Raw genomic sequence first — 22,601 nt, 5'->3', positions numbered from 1 at the left:
CAGTGCCTGGGGTGGGAGGTCATCCCATGCTCAGGCTTGTTTCAGATCTGTTGGGACTAGAGCTGTTTTTCCATATGACCATGAATCCTGGCCTGGGCCACAGCTGGTCCCAGCTGGATGTTCCCAGGGCTCATGGCCACCCTTTGAACCATGTCCGTGGTGTAGGTGAACAAGTCCCAGAGCCAGCGGGGGCAGGTGAGGAGGGCAGACACTTTCCCAGGCAGGTGGGAGCTGTGGCCAGCTGGGCAAGCACACCATGAACCCGAGGGAGAACAGTGGGCACCTCCCCAAGCTGAGGTTGAGCCCTTCACTGAGCATGCCCCTAGCACTGCAGCCACCTGACCCAGGGCTGGGGAGCACTCGGCCCCCTCTGTCCTGGACAAGGGGTATGTAGTGTCTGCATCATCCCCTGTGGCCTGGGCGATCTCCTGGGCTGGCACAGGGTGCAGGGAGCCAGGTTTGGAGTGATGCTGAACATGGGGATGGATCCCTGCCCCAACCCTCCAGGGAGCAGAGCCTGGACACTGGGGAGCGAGTGCAGAGCTTAGGCCTTTATTTCCAGCAGTGGTACCATGCAAGGACAGTGGGATATGGCCCATCCCAGGGTGGGATGCATGGCAGAGCATGGAGGTCTCCCAGAGTGCTGCAGGGGCTGGGCACAAGGGTGTAGGCAGAGACACAGACTGCTCCTGATCTTCATCTCCTGGGAGGAGATGCCAAGGGCTGGGCAGCAGCAGAGGATGGAGGGAGAGCCAGTGCTCAGGGTGGTGCTGCCCATCACGGAGGAACCTTGGATCAGGACAACTCCATGCAGCTTGAGAGCTTCCAACTCCAGTCCTGCTTAGGATGCTGGCAAATGAGCCAGAGCCAGGGGAGTCTGGCAGGTCAGCAGGAACTCAGAGCTGTCCCTTTGTGCCAGCAGGGAGAGGGCTGATGGCACTCTCCAGGGTGGGGAAATCATCTTCTCTTCTCCACCACATCTGTGAGCCACAACGAGCTGGCTCAGCTGCTCCCCACTGGCCATGCAGGGCCCAGCCTGCTGGAGCAGCAACACCCAACCCCAGGGCTGAGCCCAGAGGACCTCCCATGGCTGACCCTCCTGCCATCCTGGTCCCAGCAAGACTGCAGTCTGCCTCAGAGTTGGAATGGTAACAGCCTCCATGGCTCGGACACACTGGCTCAGGGGCCTGTCTGGAGACTTGGGGAAACCCAAACATCCCTGCAGCCTCATGGAGATGTGAATTTGCCCCACCTTCAGATTCCTGTCCATTCTGCAACTCTTCTTTCTCCTGCAGGCAGTGGGCCTGAGCCTGAGCAGCCCTCAGTCACTGTCCCAGCAGGCCAGAAAAATAGCTACAGGTTGGATCTCCCCCAGCCCAGATATCCCAGGACTGGTGCTTGCAAGGTACAGTCTTCTCATGGGATAAGACCAGAGGAGGATGGCCTTTATCCAGACTGTCCTCAACACAGGCTAAGGTGCTGTGTGTTGGGGATGCCACATGTCTCCTCCATTCTCACCACGCACAGTTGCAGAACTGCCCCACGTGGCCCCAACCTGGGAGCAGCGGGGCAGCAGTGCCGGGCAGGGTCAGGCACACTTGCCCTTGCGCAGGCAGAAGGGCAGCTCCGGCACAGGGACCAGGATGGTGCTGAAGATGGGCCGGTAGCCCTCGGGCAGGTCCTGGGGGTGCTGAGCCATCATCTCCAGCACCACGTGCCGCACTTCCTTGGAGACATCACCGCGGATATCCAGCAAGGTGGAGATGTGCTCATCGCTGGGCAGAGAGGCAGGGGTGAGCCTGGGCACTGCTCGTGTCCTGCAAACCCCCCCCCCGCCCCGATCCAGAGAAGCCAAGCCAAGGGAAAACTGGTACTGTGCACCAGGCAAAGTAGCATTTTCCTGAAAACAACTCCCCCAAATCTTTTGAATTTGGTTTTGACATTTCCAATTTGGTGTTTTGTTACTTTTCACAGTTTGCTTGGCCACCAAATACAGATGTGCAAATGCCACAGCAGAACTGCTGTTTACACATTTGCCCTTGGGACTTTTCAAGAATCCCTCAAATCAGGAGCATGAGAGAAAGAAACCTCAGGGAGAAGGGCGTAAAGGCTCAGGTTTCTGCCTACTCTGCTGTGTCACCTCACAGGGTGCAGCCCAAGACTGGCTCTCCCGGCCAGGCTCACACCCATCCCCTCCTGCAAGGAGTACCTTACCTGACATCGGGGTACTTGGTGGCAAAGCCCAGCACCTCCAGGCTGAGTAGTGCTGGGTCTTTGAGGCAGATCAGCTCCCGCAGGGCAAAAACAGCCTCCAGGCTCTGCTGGCTTCTTTCCAGGCCCTGCAGGGGAAAGCAGCCAGGTGTGAAACCCAGAGGAGGTCACTGCAGTGGCTGGGGAGACAGCTGCGTCCTCAGTGCCCTCGTGGGGACCTGAGCCCCTGCAGCTGGTGTCTTCCCATTCAGCATGTCCCACCCATCAGGGGCTGCTGGGGCAGGGTGATGGTCCCCAGAGTCCCTAATCCAGCCAGTTCCTCCCATATCGGCCTCACAACCACCCAAGTGTAACAGCCCCATTTGCTCGTGGGTCGTGGGCTGGAGGGGAGAAGGAGAGTGAGGTGATGCTCCCTTTCCGTGGCGCAGCCCCGGCTCCCCACCGCACCCAGGCCCCTCTAACCAGGCCACAGAAGAGCTCCCGGAGCTGCGTGGCGTCCTGCAGCAGGCGGTGGCACAGCTGGCCCCGCTCCTCCCGGCTCTTGCACACCATCTTCCTCTGCAGGAGCGCCCGCAGGTACTGGTTCGCCACCAGGAGCTCACTCTCCGCCAGCAGGAGCTGGGCAGGGGACAGTTGTTAGTGCTGGCATTGCCTGGGTGTCCAGACCCCAGCTTCCCAGGGAAAGGCAGAGGCAAAAAGGGCTGATACAACACCAAGCCATGGGAACAATCTCCTGGGAAGCCCCCTGATCGAAGGGACAGGGAAAACAGCTGGATTTGGGGGAAGCCCGGAACATCTCCGTGTGGCACTGCTCTCTGGACTACTCCAGAGGCAGAGACTCTCCAGCATTCCCAGCACCCTGCACCCCAGCACGGCCCCCGCTGCCCAGCCTCCCTGTCCCACAGACAAGCAGCCGTTCGAAGGAGGTACCGTGAACAAGGGTTTCCTGACGCGGGAGAAATCTTTTGCATACTTGTCAATCACTTCACACATGCTGCCGACCAGCTGGGACCCGGACAGCCACTTGCGGGAAGGCAGCTGCAGGCAGAGGGGCTGAAGGGAGCAGAGGAGCAGTGTCTGTGCTCTGCATCATCGCAGAGCTGCCAGCCCAGGGCAGCACAACACCCACAGCTGCTGCCTGGCACCACAGCCACTTTGCCTTGCAAAGCTCCCAAGCCCCTGTTGCCAGCCAAAACTCAGTGTAAAAACAGCACAGTGGTTAAGGTTAGGAAATTATGGAAACACTGGGGCTGTCCCACCTCAACACCCTGAGAGCCTCATTTTGGGGCTTTATCTGGGTCATGCGCACCTGAGGTGTGGGCAGCGAGCTGCTCCTCACACACTTGCTTTTGGCCTGTCCTGCTGTGATTTTATTCTTAATTTCCACTCCTCCCCACTTCCCTTGTGTAGACATAACAAGTTTTTTGATTTCCTACTCCCGCCCTGCTGTCCTTGCCTCTCTTCCTGCTTGCAGGCACACACTCCTCCTGTCTCTGCTGGGGCCACTGCTGCCTGCAAGCTCTTCACCCTTTGGCTCTTCCTTTGTTTTCATGGCATTCAAGCCCTAAATAGTAACGTTGTTAATTATCCCAGGTTTTTGGTCCAGACTCCAGGAAAGCTAAATTTGACTACAGTAGCAGGAAACAACTGGGGCAGTTGCACATGGATTCGTATCCTCCACACAGACTTTGCAGCTCTCCAGCTGGTTTTCTGCCATGGAACAGCCAGAAGAAGGAGCATGAGGCAGCTCGGGGGGGCAGTGGCTCCTGGTCTCTGTCCGTTAGTGATTTGGGGGCCATGAGCCATCTGCCCCAGCGATATGGGGTGGTGCTGTTGGCAACAGACATTGGGTGGTTTATCAAGGTCTGGGGGACAGGCTGGCAGAGATGTCTGCAGGGTGATAGCAGGCTACAGAGTACATGGCAGGGACCCTAGGCAGGAATAAACTCGAGCCTGGGGTGTTGCAGTAGGGCTGCTCTTGCTGAGTTCAGCTCAGGTGCTGGACCAACATACCTGCAGGTCCAGGAGCAGTTCCTCCAGCAGCAGCTGGGTGGCTTTCTTCTGCATCCTGTCTAGAGCAGCCTGGAGGGATGCAGGGACTTCTCTGCAGGCAGTGTCAGGGTGCAGGGAGGAGACAGAATTGCTAGGAGAGAAAAGAGAGGTACAGGTAGACTGGGAAGCATAGTGGGAACACTGGCCCCAGGGAGGAAGGGGTGGGTATTGCGACAAGAGCTGCCAGGTGCTGGTGCAAGTTACCTGAGAGCCTGGTTGTTGTTGAGCACGGCCAGCAGGTGGGAGATGTAGTACTTGGGAACGGCCCGGTCCTGCTGGTGCTCCTTCCCACACTGCACCAGGGCTTCCCGCAGGCTGCAACACAGCGAGGCAGCTGTGATGGGCAGGCAGAGCCCCAGGTGTCCCACCACAGGGACCTGGCCCCGGGATGCTCCTGGGGACACATGGACCTCCCACAACCCTCCCAGCTCACTTGGCTCCTTTCAGATCCTGCCACCAGGTTGGAGAGTGGCAGGTAGTTGGGCAGGGTGGGACAGTGGGACCCATTCTGGATCCCCTTGGGAGGGCTCAGCAGACAAGCATTTGAGGCAGGAGACCCCGAGAGCTGATGCCCCTGAAGGCTGACACAGCAGCCCCATGGGCAGACAGGCTGCTGAGCCTTCTGTGACCTGGATGAGCATTGGGTGCCCCACAGCAGATCTCCACCACCAGCCCGTGATGCTTGGCCGTGGCCCCAGGATTTGTGACGGTGGACAGGGGTGTGAGTGGCTCCACTGACCGGCCCAGGAATGCCTCAAGCTCCTCCAAGGCCATGTTGTAGATCTTCTGCTGCAGAGAGTCGGTGATTAAGGAAGCCACCTGGATGTTCTCATTCAGCATCTGCAGCAGAGGAGGAAAGTGGAGGTGATTCAAGGAAAGCCTGCAGGCCACAAACTCCTTTTTGGGAGGTGTGAGCATGGCCATGCCCCATCTGTACCCATCTTCTTGGTGTCCCACCTGCATGACAATGGCAGGCAAGGCTGACTGGAAGAAGCCCTGATGGTCTGTTTCAGGTTCCTCTTCCCTGAACCATTCCTTGAACTCCACCTCCAGGGTCCTCTGCATCCACTCGAACACGCTAGCCTACAGGATGGACACCCACCACAGGCAGCCCAAGAAGCCAAGTACAGACTCCCTTGAAACCCAGCATAGCACAGCAGCAAGTCCTGGGCCTCATCCCAGGCTCATGGTCTGCAGCTGCTGTCAGAGCAGATGCTTGGCTCAGTGGGAGTCACTGTGTCTCTGTCCCACTCACTCACCTTGACTTTCACCACATATCTCCTCTCTGTTTGATCCACAAGCTCAGAGGACATCAAGGGATCCAGAGCAGAAACATCCACTTCTGGGAGGAGGTCAGGGTGACCCATCATCTCTGGGCTGAAGGACAGAAGTGGGGCAGGGCTGGGAAGGCCTGTTTTCCAGAAGTTCCTGCCTGTCCCTCTGCTCTCCTGGTCATCATCCCCTGGCAGCCAGAGACACTCTCCCAACCCATTCATGAGCTGATGAACAATCCAGCTCTCCACAACATCCCCCGTTGGTTGGTGCCGGGGTTGGTGCTGACCTGTGGTACACATGGAGCGCCCACTCAAGGAGGAGGAAGAGTCCCTGTTTGTCCAGGTCCTCCCGCAGGATCTCCTGGAGGTGGCTGGTGAGGGCCTGGTGGTAGGTGGCAGTGCAGACACTGAGGATGTTGTAGTGAGCTGGGACGCACTGGACCATCAGGTCCTTCACCACACACAGCTCAGACACGATGTCCTTCTGCAGTGCTGCCAGGTGCTTGGCCAGCCCTGGCCCCTCAGCATCCATGTGGGGAGCATGGAAACGGGCTCCTGTGATGGTGTCCTGGAGGACCTGGTAGAACTTCTGCCTCCAGCCCTTTGGGCGGCCAGGGGGCAGGAAGGTGGCCTCCAAGAGCAGTGCATCATCTATTTTCTCCTCCCGCTCAATGATCCTCACAGCAGTGACAAAGAGAACGGGGTCCTCGCGCACCAGTCGCAGGCTGCTGCCCACAATGTCCCACAGCTGCTTGGCCAGGCTCTCGTTGAGGTCCTGCAGGCCACTGAAGTAGGACAGCACAGTTGCCTGGGCACTGGAGAGCCCACGGAGGTGCAGCTGGGAGAGGATGTCATCCCGGAGTTGCTCCACCATCATGAGCTCCACGTGGGCCTCCAAGAGATGCTGCCCATGGAGCAGCTGCAGGATATGGGAAAAAACCTCGTGGACTGTGGGAGAGGGAGGAGAGATGCCAGCACTGAGTGCAGAGATGAAGGGGTTTGCACCAGGAACATAGATGCAGGTTATCAAGGAGATGGTGAGGGGAAAGATCTGGGGCTCAGGGAATGCCATTGGATCAGGCCCTGGGGAAGCAGCAATCTTTCCATTCACCCAACTGGCAAAGCCTGAGTGACCTGCTCAGGCTTTGCCATCAGCCCTGCACAGAGCCTGTGGTTGGACTGAGGTTTCCCCCAGTGCTTTCCAGCCCAAATCGACCAGGATTGGGCCAGTGCCTTACCCGAGAAGATCTGGGGCAGCACCTGGACCACCGAGGCCAGCTGCACATGCTCCTCCATCAGCTTCCTCATCTGCTGGAGGCCCTGGAAGTGGTCTGCGCTGTCGAGCAGGGCCCACCGTGCAGCCCCCAGGTCCTGGCACACGCTCTGCACCTCCCGGGCCGCTGACTGCAGCTGCTCCAGCCCCGCACTTACCCCCTCCAGGTAGGACTGGACAGTTGACTGGGGAGCAGAAAAGGATAGAGGGGCAGTGGAGCAGTTCCAGAAGGAGGAAAGACTCCACACCATTTGCCCCAGACCTGCATGATCTGTGTTGCAGGCAGTCTTCCAGCCCCAGGTCCAGGGTAAACAGTAATCAGACGTCTCTTTCAGTTTTAAAAGATTACTTTGTTTCTGCAAAAGAGCAGTGGATCACAGAGCCCCCTTGTGCTCCCAAGGCATGAAGGACCCCAGTGGCCATATAAACCCTCTTCCCAAATGGAGTGCCATCCTTTCCAGCCCTGCAGTGGCACTGGCACATCTCCAGGCCCTATCCACTCATACAACTCCCTGCTCCTGGTGCCAAGAATCACCAGAAGCAAGTTGCTTTCACTGAGGCCTCCCAGACAATTCATCCAGAGTCAGCAGAGGAGAAACCATCTCTAAAATTATCAGGGGAAAGTTGTGCTGCTCAGACTGATTCAGTCCTGAGGTTAATAATTCCTTAGGTCATGCAGAAGGGGAGGTGGGTGAGGAGGGAGATGTACAGGGGGACTGGGACAGCCCTTACAAATGTGCAGAGATTAATCTTCCCAGTGGAGACCCACAGGCAGGGGCAGGTTGGAGCTGTGTGCCTCCTCCCAGCCGCGGGGCAGGGCAGTCTTTGGGGCTGAGACAGACCAGTGATGGGGTGCACTGAGTCCTGCACATGGAATGTGCTGAATTCCCTTGGTGTTTTATTTTGAAGGATGGTTGGAGACCCAGAAGACTCCTTTTAACACCTCAGACACTGCCTGGGGGTAAGGCAGAGGGTGAAGGGGGTCTTCTCCCCCCTATAATTGCACTTCACCCACCAAGCACCAGTCAAAGGAAAAGATTTAGTCAAAAGAGGACATACAGAGGATTCATCTCGAAAGAGGGGACCCTGGCTGCGGTCCCTGCCTGAGGAGGGGGTGTGGCTGCAAGTGTCCATGGGATGGGCAAACACACACCTTCAGCCGGGACTGGATGGAGCTGTTCCTCTGCGTCTCTCGTCGCCGGTAATGCCCGAGCCCCTCCAGTTTCTCGGGGCGGTAAAACACCCCTGAAGCCCATTTCAGAGCGGCTCCTCTCGCCAGCTTCTCAGCCTTCTCTGCTTCCGGCCACTCCTCATCTGAGGGTGAAGCCAGGGGTCAGTGAGCACAACCAAGTGAGGCAGGAAGGGCCCCAGAGGCCAGAGGCAGGAAGCTCGCTACCACTGGACTTCCAAGCTCACATGGACATAGGAAGCTGGGGAGCATGGCACCAAGAGGGTCCTTCGTCAAGGGCCCCCCCAAGATGCCACCACCACGGCCCGGGGTTGTCAGAGTGGCTGTGGCAGCAAGAAGGCTGCCCTGGGGAGCTGTGACTACCAGCTCAGATTGTCCCCACACAGAGTACACATCCTGGCTGCTCCCCCAAACACAATGCTGGGTTGTCTGAGGGGGTCTGATGCCGTCTGGGAAACTGTCAGCAGTGTTGAGACTCCAGCAGTGAGTCAGCAGGAGGGATGGGGAGATGGCAGCTCTCGCAGGAAGGAGAGCCAGGCTAAGGTCAGGATTGGAGACTCCTGGTCTCCCCAAAGCACCCATGCAGCTGTGTCCCCCTTGACACAGGGTCCGAAGCCATGCCATAGAGCTCCTGGCCACAGTGGAGGGCTGAGAACCAGCACAGTTATCCCACAGCATTCCCAGACCCCAGTGCCTGGTTTCATCATTCCCCCACCCCATCCCAACCCCAGTCACTCCTTCCAGCCCCGCGGGGGGCTGTCACCAAGCCAGGCTCCTGCTCTGCTGGGGAGTCACTGGCAGCCTTGGGGACCGGGGGATTAGGGAGGAGGACAGCAGCTTTGAAGATAAGATGTGCGGTGAGCAGTACTGCCCCGGCGCAGGTTATCACCATCAGGAAGCACAGCCAGGCTGCCACCCCGCAAGGACACAAGGCACAGCCGCGGCAAAGGGAAAAGGTCCAGGAGGGTGGAGGGGGTGGTGAGGCAAAGGACAGGGGAATCCCCAAAATGTGCTGCAAGCAGCAGCCTCCCTTCCCTGCCCAGCTCGCCGGCTCCCCGGGGCGCATCATCCCCGTTACCTCTGGGGCTGGCGGCGCGCTCGTCCTCCGCAGACATGCCCATGGTGTCCAGGCTGTGCGGAGCTGCGGGGCCAGGGCAGGGCTGCGGAGGAAGCCGGCTGCCGTTTCCTCAGCCGGAGCAGCCGCGCTCCTCAGGGCCTCATTGTGTTCCCGCAGCCGCGCTCAGGACGTCAGGAACGGGGGGCGGAGGGGAGGGGGGACACGGGAAGGCACCGCGACAGCCGGAGGTCTGGGGAGTAGAAATCACGGAATCAAAGGATCATTTCGGTTGGAAAAGACCCCTTAGATCATCGAGTACCAACGGTTAACTGCCAAGCCCACCACTAAACCATGTTCCTAAGTGACACATCCACACTCCTTTTTAACATATCCAGGGATGGCGACTTCACCACTGCCCCGGGCAACATTTTCCAGTGCCTGACCATCCTCTTAATGAAGAAATTTCCCCTAATATCCAATCTAACCCTCTTCTGACTCAACTTGAGGCCATTTCTTCTCGTCCTGGAGATCACACCCTGCCTACCCTCATCGTCACCCCCTGTTCCCCGGACACTCAGCCCTTTCCGTGCCCGCAGCGGTGCCCCCTCGCAGCCGCCCTGGCTCGGGGAGGACAGCGGGGTGTCACACCGCAGCCCATCCTCAGTGCGAACCCACCCGAAGCTGGATCCACCATGGGGGGGTGCGCTGTGCCAGTCTGACCCGAAGGCGACAGCGTGGGGATGGGACCCTTCACGGCTACGGATGGACCTGGAGACGCGTCCCTGCCACAAACTGCCTTTCCCGGGCACAGGCTGGAGGATTCCCCCGGTACTGGGTGTGCTGGAGCAGCAAACCGCCCCTATCACCCGGAGAGCTGGGTACATGGCTGAGGTTTGGCTTCGGTACCACAGGGCGCGAGTTTGACTTTGGCAGAACGGCGAGGGGATGGACGCACCCCTGGCTTTACCCGGGGAACCCCTAAACCGACGGGGCTGAGGGAACACCGGGAGCAAAGCGGAACAGCCCCCTGTCCCCGGGAGGCGGTGGGGGGGAGTCCCCCGTCCCCGCCCCGTCGCCGTCCCCGCCCCGGAGGTTCCCGGGGAGCCCCGCGGCCCGGAAGCGGATGCGCGGCCCCGGAGCCGGCGGCGGGCAGATGGCGGAGTGCGGGGCGCAGCCCCCCGGGGGTGGCAGCGGGGCTGCGGGCGCGCCCAGCCGGCACGAGAAGAGTCTGGGGCTGCTGACCACCAAGTTCGTGTCGCTGCTGCAGGAGGCCAAGGACGGCGTGCTCGACCTGAAGCTGGTGCGGGGGCAGGCGGCGGGGGGCGAGGGCTCCGCCGCCCCGGGGGTGGGCTCGGAGGGAGCGGCCGCCGGGAGAGCGGGGCTCCGGCGGGACCGGTCCTCCGGCGGCTGGAGCGGGTTTAGAGGGGGAGAACGGGAACATGGCAGCGCCCGGTGCAGCAGGTGGTTTAGATTGGATTCTAGAATAGATTTCTTCACGGCAAGAGTGGTCAGGCACTGGTGGAATGGGCTGCCTAGGGCAGCGGTGGAGTCACTGTCCCCGGTCAAAAGTGGATGTAGTGCTTAGGGATATGGTTTAGTGGTGGGGTTTAGTGGTTGGGATCGATGAACCTGGAGGACTTTTCCAACCGTACCGATCCTGTTTTTAGGTGCTCTGAAAGCGGGGTCCCTGGGTGTGCGGCAGAGCTGCCGGCCGTGCACAGAGGGCTCTGCACTGGCCGCCCTCACACGCCCTCCTGCTCCTCCTTCCCAGCCCTTCTCCACACCCCATCGGGTTGTTCCAGGCACTCTTCTTTCCCCAGGACCTCGCCAGGTGTTTGTGTGCTTCAGTTGCAGACCCGTTTGACCACCTTGTTCTCTTTTGTGTTCTTGCCCTGCGCTTGATCACTGTCACCATAATGATCCGGCCTTGCAAAGCCTCAGACATGTACAGAAACACACACATATGGAAACTGTCCATACAGCATTTAACGCTCCCGGCACACACCAGGAGGGGGAGTGTGGTCAAAGTCACCTGCCACAGGTTGTCCCCGATGCCTTTAGGCAGTGAAGTGCTCTGTGAATGCATCTTGCTTCTGTGTTTTTAAGATCTTCACCTAGAGGAAGTAACACTGTGCCATGTACAGTACTTAATCTCTGGCTTTTCCTGTAGGGGAAGTTCCTTTGCTGTGGTTTATATAAGCACCTCTTATGTGGGCATGTGTGTGAGACAGACAAGTGCCAGAAAGCCCCAATAATGCAGGGCTGGAGGAGTTTCCTGGCTGCATGCCTGTGCCAAATTGTTTTTTCTTTGGATTTGACAATATCTTTCTGCTTCAAATGTCCATTAAGTAGATTCATGTTGTTCAGTGTGATTTGTGTAGTTGTGTGGTGTAGGGTCTCCAAAGTCCCGGCCTCTCACTGGTGGGTGACATGGTTCCTGCACTGACCTGCTCTGTCTGCAGTGCCACAGTGCCATTGTTAGTCCTGGCTGTGCACACATTAACTCTTGCTGATGCCACGTTGCTGTGTGGTAGTAGAAACAGTGCCATTCCTTGAGTCCTGAAACCTGAGGGGAAAAGGGTCGTGTGAGCAAGGCAGGGAAGCCCCAGGGTTGCTCAAGTTTACTCTCCACCTGGAATCATGTCTTTCAAACAGAGGAATCTCTTGAAAAGATATTGATTCTTTGTCAGTTGGCATCAGATCAGCTTTAGAAATGACTTTGAGAATGTTGATTTCACTGAAGTGTTTGTTGCACAGACAGCTCTCAGCATTCCCCTTCCCACCTCCATCTCTACTCCAAGGGAGCACTGAATTTTTAGGCTGCTGAACTACTGTTTTCTAGCAGTGCTTTGCTACTGGAGAACGGTGATTTTTGGATCCATTGTGAGCAGGATTGCTGGAATTTGGTTTGTGTTTAGTGAGGAGGCTGTGGGGTAAGAAAAAAAGAAGAATGAGTGACTTCTTCTCATGGTCATATGAGATCAAGATCATGGCTATGTAACTTGAAGCGCTGGAATGGGAGAGGTATGAAATGGGGAGCAAAGTATTTGGCCAGGACTTAATCTGATGGGTAGGAAGGAGCTAAACATGACTGAGAGTTTGGAATTAAGTGTCTTAACCTTTTTCAGGCTGCCGATACCTTGGCTGTGCGACAGAAGCGACGGATCTACGATATCACAAATGTCTTGGAAGGCATCGGGTTGATTGAGAAGAAGTCCAAGAACAGTATCCAGTGGAAGTGAGTGGCAGAGCTGGTCTAAATCGTTCACAGGTCCCTTCTAGTGCAGGTTTAAGTGACAGTGGGATTAAAATGCCCTGTGCAGAGGGAGGTTCCTTGGTGGTCCATGCTCTTCCCTCCCCCAGGGCTGTGCTGATGGCACAGTGAGGAAAGCTGAAGTATGTATCGTGTCTCTCTTACAGTAGAGGTGTTATTTTGCTACAAACTAAATATTTGCACTGCCCTGGGCTAGAAAAGATGCCTGTCATGGCACTGGAGGTAGGGAAGAGTCCTGCTAGACTGTGGGAAGTAGAAAGATGTACCAGACATTGCTATGCTGGGAGGTGGGAATCTAGAGCAGGTACAGGTGTAGCTTTACAGGCAATCTGACATTGATGTTTGACACAGGTGGGAATAAGAGGCTGGCAGAGAGGTTGGGGTTGGTCTGTGTGCTTCCAGAGGCCGATACATCTCACCCGTTTTTGCTTTACCCAGGGGTGTGGGTCCTGGCTGCAACACACGTGAAATAGCCCACAAACTGATCGAGCTGAAGGCAGACATTGAAGACCTGGAGCAGCGGGAACAGGAGCTGGAGCAGCAGAAGATGTGGGTTCAGCAGAGCATCAAAAATGTTACAGAAGACATGCAGAACAGTCGATATCCTTTGTGTGAACTAATAGCTCTGTCTCCGTGTTCACTTGCTGGGCTGGGGAGCAGAGACCTGAGGGCTTGGTGGGTGCTTGACCCATTGCTGCTGGAGAAGCTGCACTGAAAGGGTCAAAATGCAGCACCTTGGTTTGAAATTAGGGTAACTGTCCAGCCTGGAGACCTGCTCTTCTCTGCATCCAGCTTCTCCTCTGGCTTTGGAAGTAAAAAACACAGTACTGTTTACCACAGTGAGAAAAGTGCTTCTTTCTGAGTCACAGGTGCCACTTTCTTGAGTGCAGAGCAGCTCTTGTGGCTTAACTATCTCAGGATGTCAGCTCTGATGGGCATGGAGCTTGCAGACCTCACCTGCAGACCACTTCAGAGTGTGGCATGGAGAGCCTTCTGAGAATGGTGTTCCTTATGCTCAGAAAGGAAGCACCAGGTGCCCTTTGAGCTCTCTCTGTGCAGGAAGCTGCGGCCTTTCTCCTTAACCTTGGGAACATTAGCATATGTAACACATGAAGATATCTGCAAGTGCTTCACAGGTGAGGAAATGGTGCTCTGTTGTAAAGATGTGATGCTGCAGGCCTGTCAGTCTATCCCAGCTGCTCTCCTTTCTCCAAGAAAGAGTGGGCAGCAGACCACGAGCTGCCCAACGGCATCAAATGAAGTGTAATGTTAGCTCTGATGCTATCCTGGGTTTGTGTACCCCTGAGTTGTAGCTTTCTTGTCTCCATTAGAAGGGACAGGCCATATCTTTTACTTGTGCTTAAAGGAATAGAGGTGCTGCTCCCAGAAAAGTCTTCTTGCTGGGTTTCTCTGTGTGGGTGTATGTGTGTTGTGTTAGAAGCCCTTAATTTTAAGGGCTTGGGTGGGCAATGTTCTAATGACAGGAAACAAATTTTCTTGCACAGTAGAAACCATGGTGTAAGCAGGGAAATAGTACTTATGGTGGTCCCTCAGCTACATCATTTCCCCTGCCAACAAGAATGCAGGAAGGAGACAGTGCAGGACAGAAGGGAATGCACCACTTGCTCTGCCCTCACTCCATTCTTAAAGGGAGGGCCTGTATCAAAAGTTTTATGTTCTGTCTCTGGGCAGAAGTGAAGAAAACCCACAGGAGTCTTTGTTTCTTCTGTTGCCAATTCTAATGGTAGATGTAAGACCAGAGTAATGCCTGGTGGCCAGCATGCAGTGGGCCAGCCTTGGTACATGAACTGCTCTTCCCACCCAGCTGTGGTGGTGTGGAGTCGCAGCTCTTTTCTGCTTCAGTGGGTGCCTGACCTCTCCTGACCTGGCAACCTGCATCTGCTTGGTTGCTGCAGAGATTGAAGCTGTTTATCCTGGCTGTCTCCAGCCAAGCATAATCTCACCTGTGTCTGGCTCTCCTCATGTCCTCCAAGCACTTTTCTCACCCTGCACTTCATCAGCTCCTCTGTTTGCTATTGCTGCCTTTGTGCTTTCCTTGTTCACCGAGTCCCTGCTGGTGTAACAGCTGCATCACCACCCCCTTGGCTTTGCTGTTTCTTCTGGTTGAAGCTGCACTTTTGGGGGCAGGGATTGTGTTTTCAGTTTGACAGTGCTGGGGGCCAGATCACTTGTAAGAGTCTGGAAGAGTTTACTGGAGACCAGCAGACAGCTCATTGCTTGGCTGGTTGAGTGTTTTGCATTTCATTGCACCTGGTTTTTGTAAACCAGTTTGTGTCTGAGGTCAGACCTCACCAAAACATGCAGAGGTTAGATCTTACTGAGGGTGGGTGTCAGTTCCCTCTAGAATGGAGGCTTCATCCATGGTTTTCCATTGTCTGTCCAGTTTTCCTGTATGAATATGCTTTACATGACTCTTTTTCCTCTCCTGGACACCTGAGTCTTACAGAGGTTCTTTGGTGGACCTCTTGTGTTCTCAAACTGTGGTACAGGCTGAATTTCAGCTCCTGGTTTTTCTAATTGACTGCTATTGAACTTGCTTGCTCCAAGATTTCCACTCTTGGACTCTTGTCAAATAGGGATTAATTTAAAAAAATAAAAAGAGAAGTAAGAATATGTCAGATTTTAGTGACTGGGAAACATAATTTCCCCATCTGTTGCTGTGATGCATTCTGCACTTGCAGATTCAAAAAGGAAGTGGAAACCTGCTGGGTGTTGTTTTGTACAAGTATTTGGGACATATTTATCAAAGGAGATACAAACCCAGCACCTGTCTTTGAAACTAACGGGTCTTACAGCTTCAGCTGGTGGCTTTGAGCTTTATTATGCATTTTAATGTCTTTTACGTTTTTCTTAAGTGTAGATTTGTTAAGCAAGTCCCATCCAATTAACAAATCCCTTGCTATTTTTAATCCCTTTACCTTTTGCTGATACGACTTTTGATTGCCTGCCTGAAATTAAGGGAAGTGTTTTTCTGCTGTCCACTCTCTCTCATCACTCTGGGGATCTTCTGTGTTAATTACCAAGTGAAGCTTAATCAGAATACTGGGGAATTGTGAATATTAACCACACTAAAGCTTAAACATTCAAAGTGAAAGCTGCTTGATCTAAATATGTCAGATATTCACAGCTCTGGTATTTCTCTGTTCATGTTTCTCTATACCCAGATACGGGCTGGGAGCTGCTTGCCTGTGAGTGTTGAGTTATTAGGGTGCAGGTCTTAAGGAGCTGCAGAACTTGGAAAGGAAGGATGCTGTCAGCTTTGCTTCCAGCCCCACATGTGCTAGGCTCTGTGGAGGGTCCAGTACAACTAAGGTAGCTCTGACCAGTAGAAACAGGGGAGTGTTGGTTTCAGGTGTTGGGACACCAGCCTGAGGTTGGCAGCCTGGCTCTGAGCCTGGTTCAACCCCATCTCTCTGCTGGCAGTGCAGCTCTTTTGTTTCTAATTCACATCTAAAAGCTTGTGACTGCAGAATGAAGGATACTTCCCTTAGGATTCAGATGTTCTTAGGAGTAAATTTAAGCCAGTTCTTCTGAGGAAAAGAGATTAATCTTGATAAGGACACTGCTGGAAAACTTCAGGCTTGCATTGGGGGGAACATTGCAGGCTCATTAGGAACTGTATGATGTGCTTGGGGTGTAGATGTCTTCCGTCCAAGGAGGACTGCCAGGAGAGGGGTCTTGAGGAGGGGCTCTTCACCAGTGCTTAATTAACATCACAACAGCTTGTGCCCAGGAGCCCTGACTAGATCTGTTTTCACAGGAGACACCCTCCTCGTGATTCGAGCCCCATCCGGCACACGTTTGGAGGTTCCTGTCCCTGAGGTGAGTGATAAATTCATGGGGAGAGTGCAGGGGCTCTGTGTGTGTGCATGTGTACACGTATGTTTTGCCTGTGGAAAACTGATGTGCTATTTGAAAACGGTTTTAATGTATATCTTTGTTCTGTTTTTGATTTTTTTCAGGGCCCAAATGGACAGAAGAAATATCAGATCCACCTGAAGAGCACAAGTGGTCCCATTGATGTTCTCCTAGTAAACAAAGATACTTGGAGCTCTCCTCCTGTCGTACTCCCTGTCCCTCCTCCTGAAGACCTCATTCAGTGCCAGGCAGCTGCACCCTCAAAACCACAAATCCCACCACTCGCCCACTTCCAGGAGGCCTCTGTTCCCAGCAGCACCCAGCCCTCCACACCAACACCCACCAGCACTCAGGACCATGGCCCTCCCACACAGAAAAATGCAGGCACAGGTGAGAGGGAGCTACAGGAGGCAGAAATGGGCTGGTGGCTGGTAGAGGAGGGTACATTCCTTGGCCCCGTTTGGGCTGGCACTGCCAGATGCACAGCACTGAGAGCTCCTGGCAAAGGGGCATCACTGCCTTTGCTGCTGCTGCCCTTCCTTTGGCCTTGGTTGGTGGAACTGGCTGTGCTCAGGGAGATCAGGCACTTGGCTTCAGCAGGTGCCAGCTATAGGAGCACCTGTAGAGGAGAAGCTGGTCATGCAGGTTCATTGATCAGCAGGAAGTATGTCCAAATATGGACCTGGAGGAAAGCAGGAAAGCTTCTCCCTGTGCAGCTGCCTGGGCAGCACTGCCAGCGAGGACTGAGTCTGTGCTGCAGCTGCCTTGGGGCTGGTGGGAGATGACATTCCTGGGTGTGTCTGTGGCTGTTCCCAGAGTGCGATGTCCCGGCGGCAGAGTCCAAGGGCACTGGTGACTTCGAGGGCCAGCCAGGGGCGTTGGACTCGCAGCTGCTGCAGTCCTCAGCCTCGCTGGACAGCAGCTCTGTCCTGCCCAGCACCTCTACCTCCTTTGAGCCCATCAAGCCTGACCCCACAGGAGGTGAGTATGCTGCTTGTTTATTGTGTTGCTCCAAAATCCTGCCGCTGGGAGTGAGGGAAAGGCTGCTGGGCCTGGAGGAAGGAGCTGAACTCCATTCTGCCTTTGCTGTCAGCCAGGGTCTGCAAATGATGAGTAGGCATTTCCCTGTGAGACTGCCAGGAAACATGGTGACAAGGTGACTGTGTCTTGTCTGGTGTCCTGCTGCTTTCTGTGACATCAGTACTAGAAAATCTGCAAGGGACACCCGCACGACACACGTCTCTGCTGTTACATGTAGGGTTATTCCCTTTCAATCCTTTTTGTAGAGTAAGGTCCTATTTTTGAGACTGCATGAAGCTATAGAATTTTCACCCACCACTGAGAGCACCTTTGTAGCTTGGGGAATTTTCTGTATTAGGAGAGCTCTTGTCTTCCTTTTCCTCCTTTGCTCAGGAATACTTCATCTGTCTTTAGTGATCTTGTGTTCTTAGTGACCTTGCTGTATATATTTGGGAAGCTCCTTGATGTGCTTTAAAAGGCTGGCCCAAGGAGAGAAAAGCATCCTCTAGGTAAGCCACACTGCTGGAATGTTTTGAAGCCGAACTTCCCTGCAGAAACACTCGAGGTTAGGTTGTGGCTAGAAGAAGAAATCTTACTCAAACACAGCTCACACAGTGCTTTTTTCACTTCTGCTGCTGGCCTGTCTCAGAGAAGCATGAGCTGTCTGTCTGGAGTCATCTTGGTTGTGGAATTAGGCCTTGGATGTCCACATATCTTATCACTGTGCCTCTCCAAAGGCATGTCCTCATCCTGCACAAGGTAATCAAGGCAGTGTATTGGGTGAGGTTTACAGACACAGGTGCTGACTGTGATAACATGTTCATGTCCCAGGGCTTCTACAAATTTATTTTAAAGTAGTGGAGCTCAAGTGTTTTGTTGCTTGTCATTGCAGCAGAAATATCTGACACGGAGTGTGGGAACAGAATTTCTGGATGATTTGGGTGTGTAAGGAGCACAGTAGGTTTGTGGGTGATTCTGCTGTAAAGCATTTCAGACTCTTCATGTAATGATCCAAACCATCTGGTTTGTTGTATTTGCAGTACTGGAACTTCCCAAAGAGCTGTCAGAGATGTTTGATCCAATGAGAGGTACGTTCATTCCCTGACCACAGCTTTTTTCTGTGCCCATCTATCCACAGAAAAGGGACAATTTGTTTGATTCACTCCCTTTTGGATTATTTTGTGGATGTGGTTTTGTAAGGGGCTTGTGGTCATTGGTGGCTGCTGGCCCTCTACTAAAGAGTAGTTAGGCAGTCTTAAAATCACTGGTTTCTGTATGTATTTTTCCGTCTTCATGTTTCCAGCAACCTCTGTTAGATCTTGCCTGCAGTGCACCAGCAAGGGCTTTCCTGTCCCCATGCTGACGCTAATCCGTGTTCAGCCTTGCCATGCTCCTCCTTCAGCTTGTCAGCAGTATGGAAAAGAAAAATCCTTGCTAAGTCTTGTTTCAGCTTTAGCTGCCCAAGGCTAATCCAAGGAAATAATCTGGGGAGATAGTGCTCTCTCAGTGGTGGTGGTGGAGGAGCTGGTAGTTTTGGAGCAGTAGGGGAAGGAGATGCTGTTACCTGTGTTTGGAGTTCTGACTCTGTCCAAGGAATGTCTGTGGGTTGCTGCCTAATGGTGGGACAGACTGTGGGTTAAGGGCAGAAGAGGTGAAGGAATTTGGTCTGACATAAACCTAAAACGGGAAACTTTTTATCAGTACATTTCTTTGTCTTCGATGCTGGCAGAATACTTTGTAGCCCCACAGCCAGGCAGGGCCAAGTACACCTAAGCACTTCAGTGGTGGTCCCAGGAGATGTACAACAGCTGTCCCTAGTTCTGTGCTCTAGCAGATGCTTTGTGAAGGTGCTGCCTTTGGGTAAAAGTCCCCATAGACCCAAACACAGACACGTGTGAGTCTCCAATCTGTGTGCTCTTAGCCCTGTGCTCCACAGTCAGCCTGGAGAACATCCTTCCTCCTTGCCCAGCACCTCTGCTGCAGATAGTGAATGAGGTCTTGATGATGTCTAAGTACATCTGAAGAGTAAGGTTGAGTTCACAATGTGAGACACAAACTGCTGCAAAGCCCCAGCTGTATAGAAAATCTAACTTATCCAAAGTAACTCTGCTGTGTCACTATGTGGATGCTATTGTAAAGGAGATGTTTGCTGTCTACGGTATGTGGGTTTATGGAGTATTCTTCCCAGTTGGGAGGGGGAAGATAAAAACTCCAGGAGCAAAGGACAAAACAGAGTCAATAGCTATAGAGGCAAAACTCAGGACTGGAAGAGAGCAGCACTGCAGAGCTCAGAGGAATGGTCCTTGCAGCACACTTCGTGCAGCCTCTCTCATCCCTGTGTGATCCCAGTAATGTTGCCCTGGCACTGGCAGCTGCTTTAAGGCTGTGCAGTCTAAGCCACAGGAGCTGGAGTTCTCCCATAGTGTTTTGTGCTGGAATTACTTCTACTACGTGGTTTTATCTCTTTTAAACACAAGCTTATTTCACTGCCTGCTGCACATGCTGTGCCTTAGCCAGAGAAGGGATAACAAGGGTGGGGAAAGTGAGGAGCTACTCAGGAACAGGCCAGGAGAGCAGACTGTTTTGCTACCATGCTTGTCTCTTCCCCAGAATGTGTGAACTCTGAGCTGCTGGAAGAGCTGATGTCATCTGAAGGTGAGTCTCAGTCTCCTGTCATGGTGTGCCCTTACTGGGAGGAAGACCATGCTGTGTAACTTTACCCAGCTGGCAGCCTTGTGACTGCAGACTCGCCCTCATCTTTTTCTGGGCTCTGGACACAGACTCAGTTCTTGCTGTCCTGCCAGCCCCTGAGAGAGGTGTGAGAGCCAGGAGTCTCTTCAGTTCTGTGAGGCTGACTGAAGCAACCTCACAGACTGTTCTGTGAGGTGGCTGCACTGCTCATTGCCATTGGCAGCCCTCAGCTGGGGTGGGAGTGCTGAGTTTTGTAACCAACCCTGGGCTTCTCTTTCCCCAGTGTTTGCTCCCTTGCTCCGCCTCTCCCCTCCACCTGGAGATCACGACTACATCTATAACCTGGATGAGAGTGAAGGTGTCTGTGACCTCTTTGATGTGCCTGTCCTCAACCTCTGACTTCTCAGTATGGCTGTGGGCCCCGCAAACACGGACTGTTTTGTAACTCTTTGGAAAGTGTCTATTTTTGGATTCCTTTTGTGCTAGAGCTCGATGGCCGAGTAATTCTGAGATGCTCTCAAATGGACTCAGAACGAAGAGATGTGGACTTGCAGGCTGGGAGCCTCCCCGTAGTTTGCTTCTTCCTCTGGTGCACGTGCAAGACACACGTGCAGCTTTCCCCCCGCATCTCTCCGCTGGATCCTGGGCCTCACTTCAAAGGGTCTGTGTTTTGAGTGTTCCCAGTTCACCTGCAGAGTTTGCCCACGTGCCTCTCTGAGCTTCCTCCAATCTGCATGCCTTGGTTTTTCCTGCACTCCCAGAGGCACTTTGCACCTCCTAGGTACCAGCTGCTACAAGGAGCTCCAATACCATGGTCAGTTCACAAGCCCAGAGGTTGTTAGTTAGATTTCTTTGTGTTAGTGGTTCGGATTGGGGTAGTTTTATTTCCGAAAAGCATCAAGAGGAAAAAAAATGGCACCAAAGTGTCTATTTCTTTCAGTGACTTCAGACCAAGCTAGTATGTTCTACAAAAAGCACTTTTTTTAGCCAGCTGTGCCTCCTAGTGGGATTCAGGAGCTGAGTGCTCCTTGTAGGACCCAGGAGCACTGAGCCTTTCCCTGTTGGTGCATCAGCAGGAATGTTGGATCTGCTTTCACCAGTCTGCTGATGCACAACCCCAGGGGCTCCAGCTCCTTGTTCAGCAGCTGTGCTGTTTCTACAGGGCTAAAGCAGAGGTGCCAGTATGGTTTTGTTTTTAATTTTTGGTTTTGCCTGACTGAAGAGATGTTTGAAAGGGTAAGACTGCTCCAGCTGGTGCCTGTAAGGTACTCCAGGGACATCAGAGCCTGCTCATATTTGCAAATAGCTGGGTTTTTTCCAACCATTGCACTTGAACCTGCAACTTGCTGAAAGGTGACCAAGCAGATACAATTCAGTAATACTTTGCTGTGACAGGTTATGTAGATGTTGTCAAAATAGTGAGCGTTTTTTACCCCTTTTTCTCTCAGGATCAGGTTTTCTGTATATTTGAATTTGTTCCCTTAGTACCCTTACCCACATTCCCAGTTCCTGATCCTGTGGCAGGTCTTTACCTACTGCAGTGCTTTCTCTGCATCATTTTTCTGCAAGATTTTCTCCATTGCTTTGTAACGGAAGGTCTGCTGTTGGGTTCTTTAGGATCATCAGCTGGTACTAGGCTGGGACCTTGTGCAGTTTAGTTGGAGTAAAAATGTCTTGATGGATTTGTGTTGTATTTTGCAAGCCCCAGCTTCGGGTTTTGGTCAGATCCTGTGAGTGTCTTTAGTTTTGCACATCTTCCTGCCACCACAGTGGAAGCAGCTGTCCTGCCTTTCCTGCTCCGCAAACTGCTGAACAGAGAGCCGGGCCAGGCCATGGCTGGCTGCTGCAGAGAGGGAGCTTCCAGCCATCCACTTAAACAGCTGATGTTTAATTTCTCTGCGTAGCTGCTCACTGCCTGTGACCCACACAACCTGCTGCAGCACCAGCACTAAGGGATGTAAAGTATGAAGAGCCTGCAAAGGTGAGAAGAGTGTGCTTGGGACCTGTGTCCCTGGAGTGGCTGCTCAGGCCCTCTCATTCTGCATGGGACTTCTCCACAAGAACTCTTCGTTTCTGCAGTAGCAAAGCACTGGCAGCCTCTTTGGGAAAAGCATGAAGAACTCAGGAGGAGCAATGGGACACTAGTTTGGCAGCAGGCAGCTGTTGACAGCTGAGGTGTGGGACCCCTCTGGGGCATGAACTTCCAGCCTGCATGCAGCCAGTCCCTGAACCTTCCCCCCTCCACATGGAAGCTGACCGGAATCCCTCGGTCCTGCGTGTTAACAAGCCTCCGTGGCTTTGGTGTAGCTCGAGCTCTTCATGGACTGCCTGGCCCTTGCCCTCCTTCCCAGTGTTCATGTCCGCAACCAGTTAGACGACCTCCCGAAAAGGATACCTAGAGAAAAATTTACAGTTGCAAATGAACTTTTGATTCATATATAAAGATTATTTTTATACTTTTTTTTTTTTCCAAGGAAAGAAAATTGCCTGTCCTATTTGTAACAGAGTGTTCTCTGACGTGAATAAACAAAAACTTTCCAGAGTTTCTCACCTTGCCCCAGCCTGTGCCTCCTCGCTGCCCTAGCCCAGGGGATGGGGTTCCCCGCGAAGCGGGGTGCCGGGCCCTTTCCCAGCAGGAAGCCCTGTCCTGCTGCCGGAGGTGGGTCCTGCCACACCCGCGT

The 22,601-nt window shown here is 53.8% G+C and overlaps 2 protein-coding genes across 3 annotated transcripts; one reads left to right on the top strand and one right to left on the bottom strand.

Moving 5' to 3' along the window:
• Positions 1–371: 371 nt before the first annotated feature.
• On the bottom strand, positions 372–9,169 carry EXOC3L1 (exocyst complex component 3 like 1). Its single transcript, XM_066194652.1, has 13 exons — positions 9,078–9,169; positions 7,964–8,124; positions 6,776–6,995; positions 5,825–6,485; positions 5,523–5,640; positions 5,221–5,346; positions 5,003–5,103; positions 4,468–4,578; positions 4,225–4,354; positions 3,142–3,264; positions 2,674–2,829; positions 2,215–2,339; positions 372–1,775 (listed from the first exon to the last, which is right to left on the bottom strand). The coding sequence occupies exons 1-13, from the start codon at positions 9,118–9,120 to the stop codon at positions 1,589–1,591; spliced, it is 2,262 nt and encodes a 753-aa protein (XP_066050749.1). The 5' UTR covers positions 9,121–9,169; the 3' UTR covers positions 372–1,588.
• A 1,009-nt stretch (positions 9,170–10,178) lies between these two features.
• E2F4 (E2F transcription factor 4) lies at positions 10,179–22,465 on the top strand. Of its 2 annotated transcripts, XM_066194541.1 has the most exons (10): positions 10,179–10,356; positions 12,185–12,294; positions 12,769–12,932; positions 13,425–13,466; positions 16,112–16,173; positions 16,314–16,599; positions 17,026–17,190; positions 18,270–18,317; positions 19,840–19,884; positions 20,204–22,465. In XM_066194541.1, the coding sequence occupies exons 1-10, from the start codon at positions 10,180–10,182 to the stop codon at positions 20,317–20,319; spliced, it is 1,215 nt and encodes a 404-aa protein (XP_066050638.1). In that variant the 5' UTR covers position 10,179; the 3' UTR covers positions 20,320–22,465. The 2 variants fall into 2 exon arrangements, with proteins under 2 accessions (XP_066050638.1, XP_066050639.1); XM_066194542.1 differs by lacking the exon at positions 18,270–18,317.
• Positions 22,466–22,601: the final 136 nt, after the last annotated feature.

This window comes from Chamaea fasciata, unplaced genomic scaffold (genome assembly GCF_029207755.1).
Source record: "Chamaea fasciata isolate MVZ Bird 193981 ecotype frontalis unplaced genomic scaffold, bChaFas1.0.hap1 SCAF_12, whole genome shotgun sequence".
Lineage (NCBI taxonomy): Eukaryota > Metazoa > Chordata > Aves > Passeriformes > Sylviidae > Chamaea > Chamaea fasciata.
This window is presented reverse-complemented; position numbering and strand designations above follow the sequence as displayed.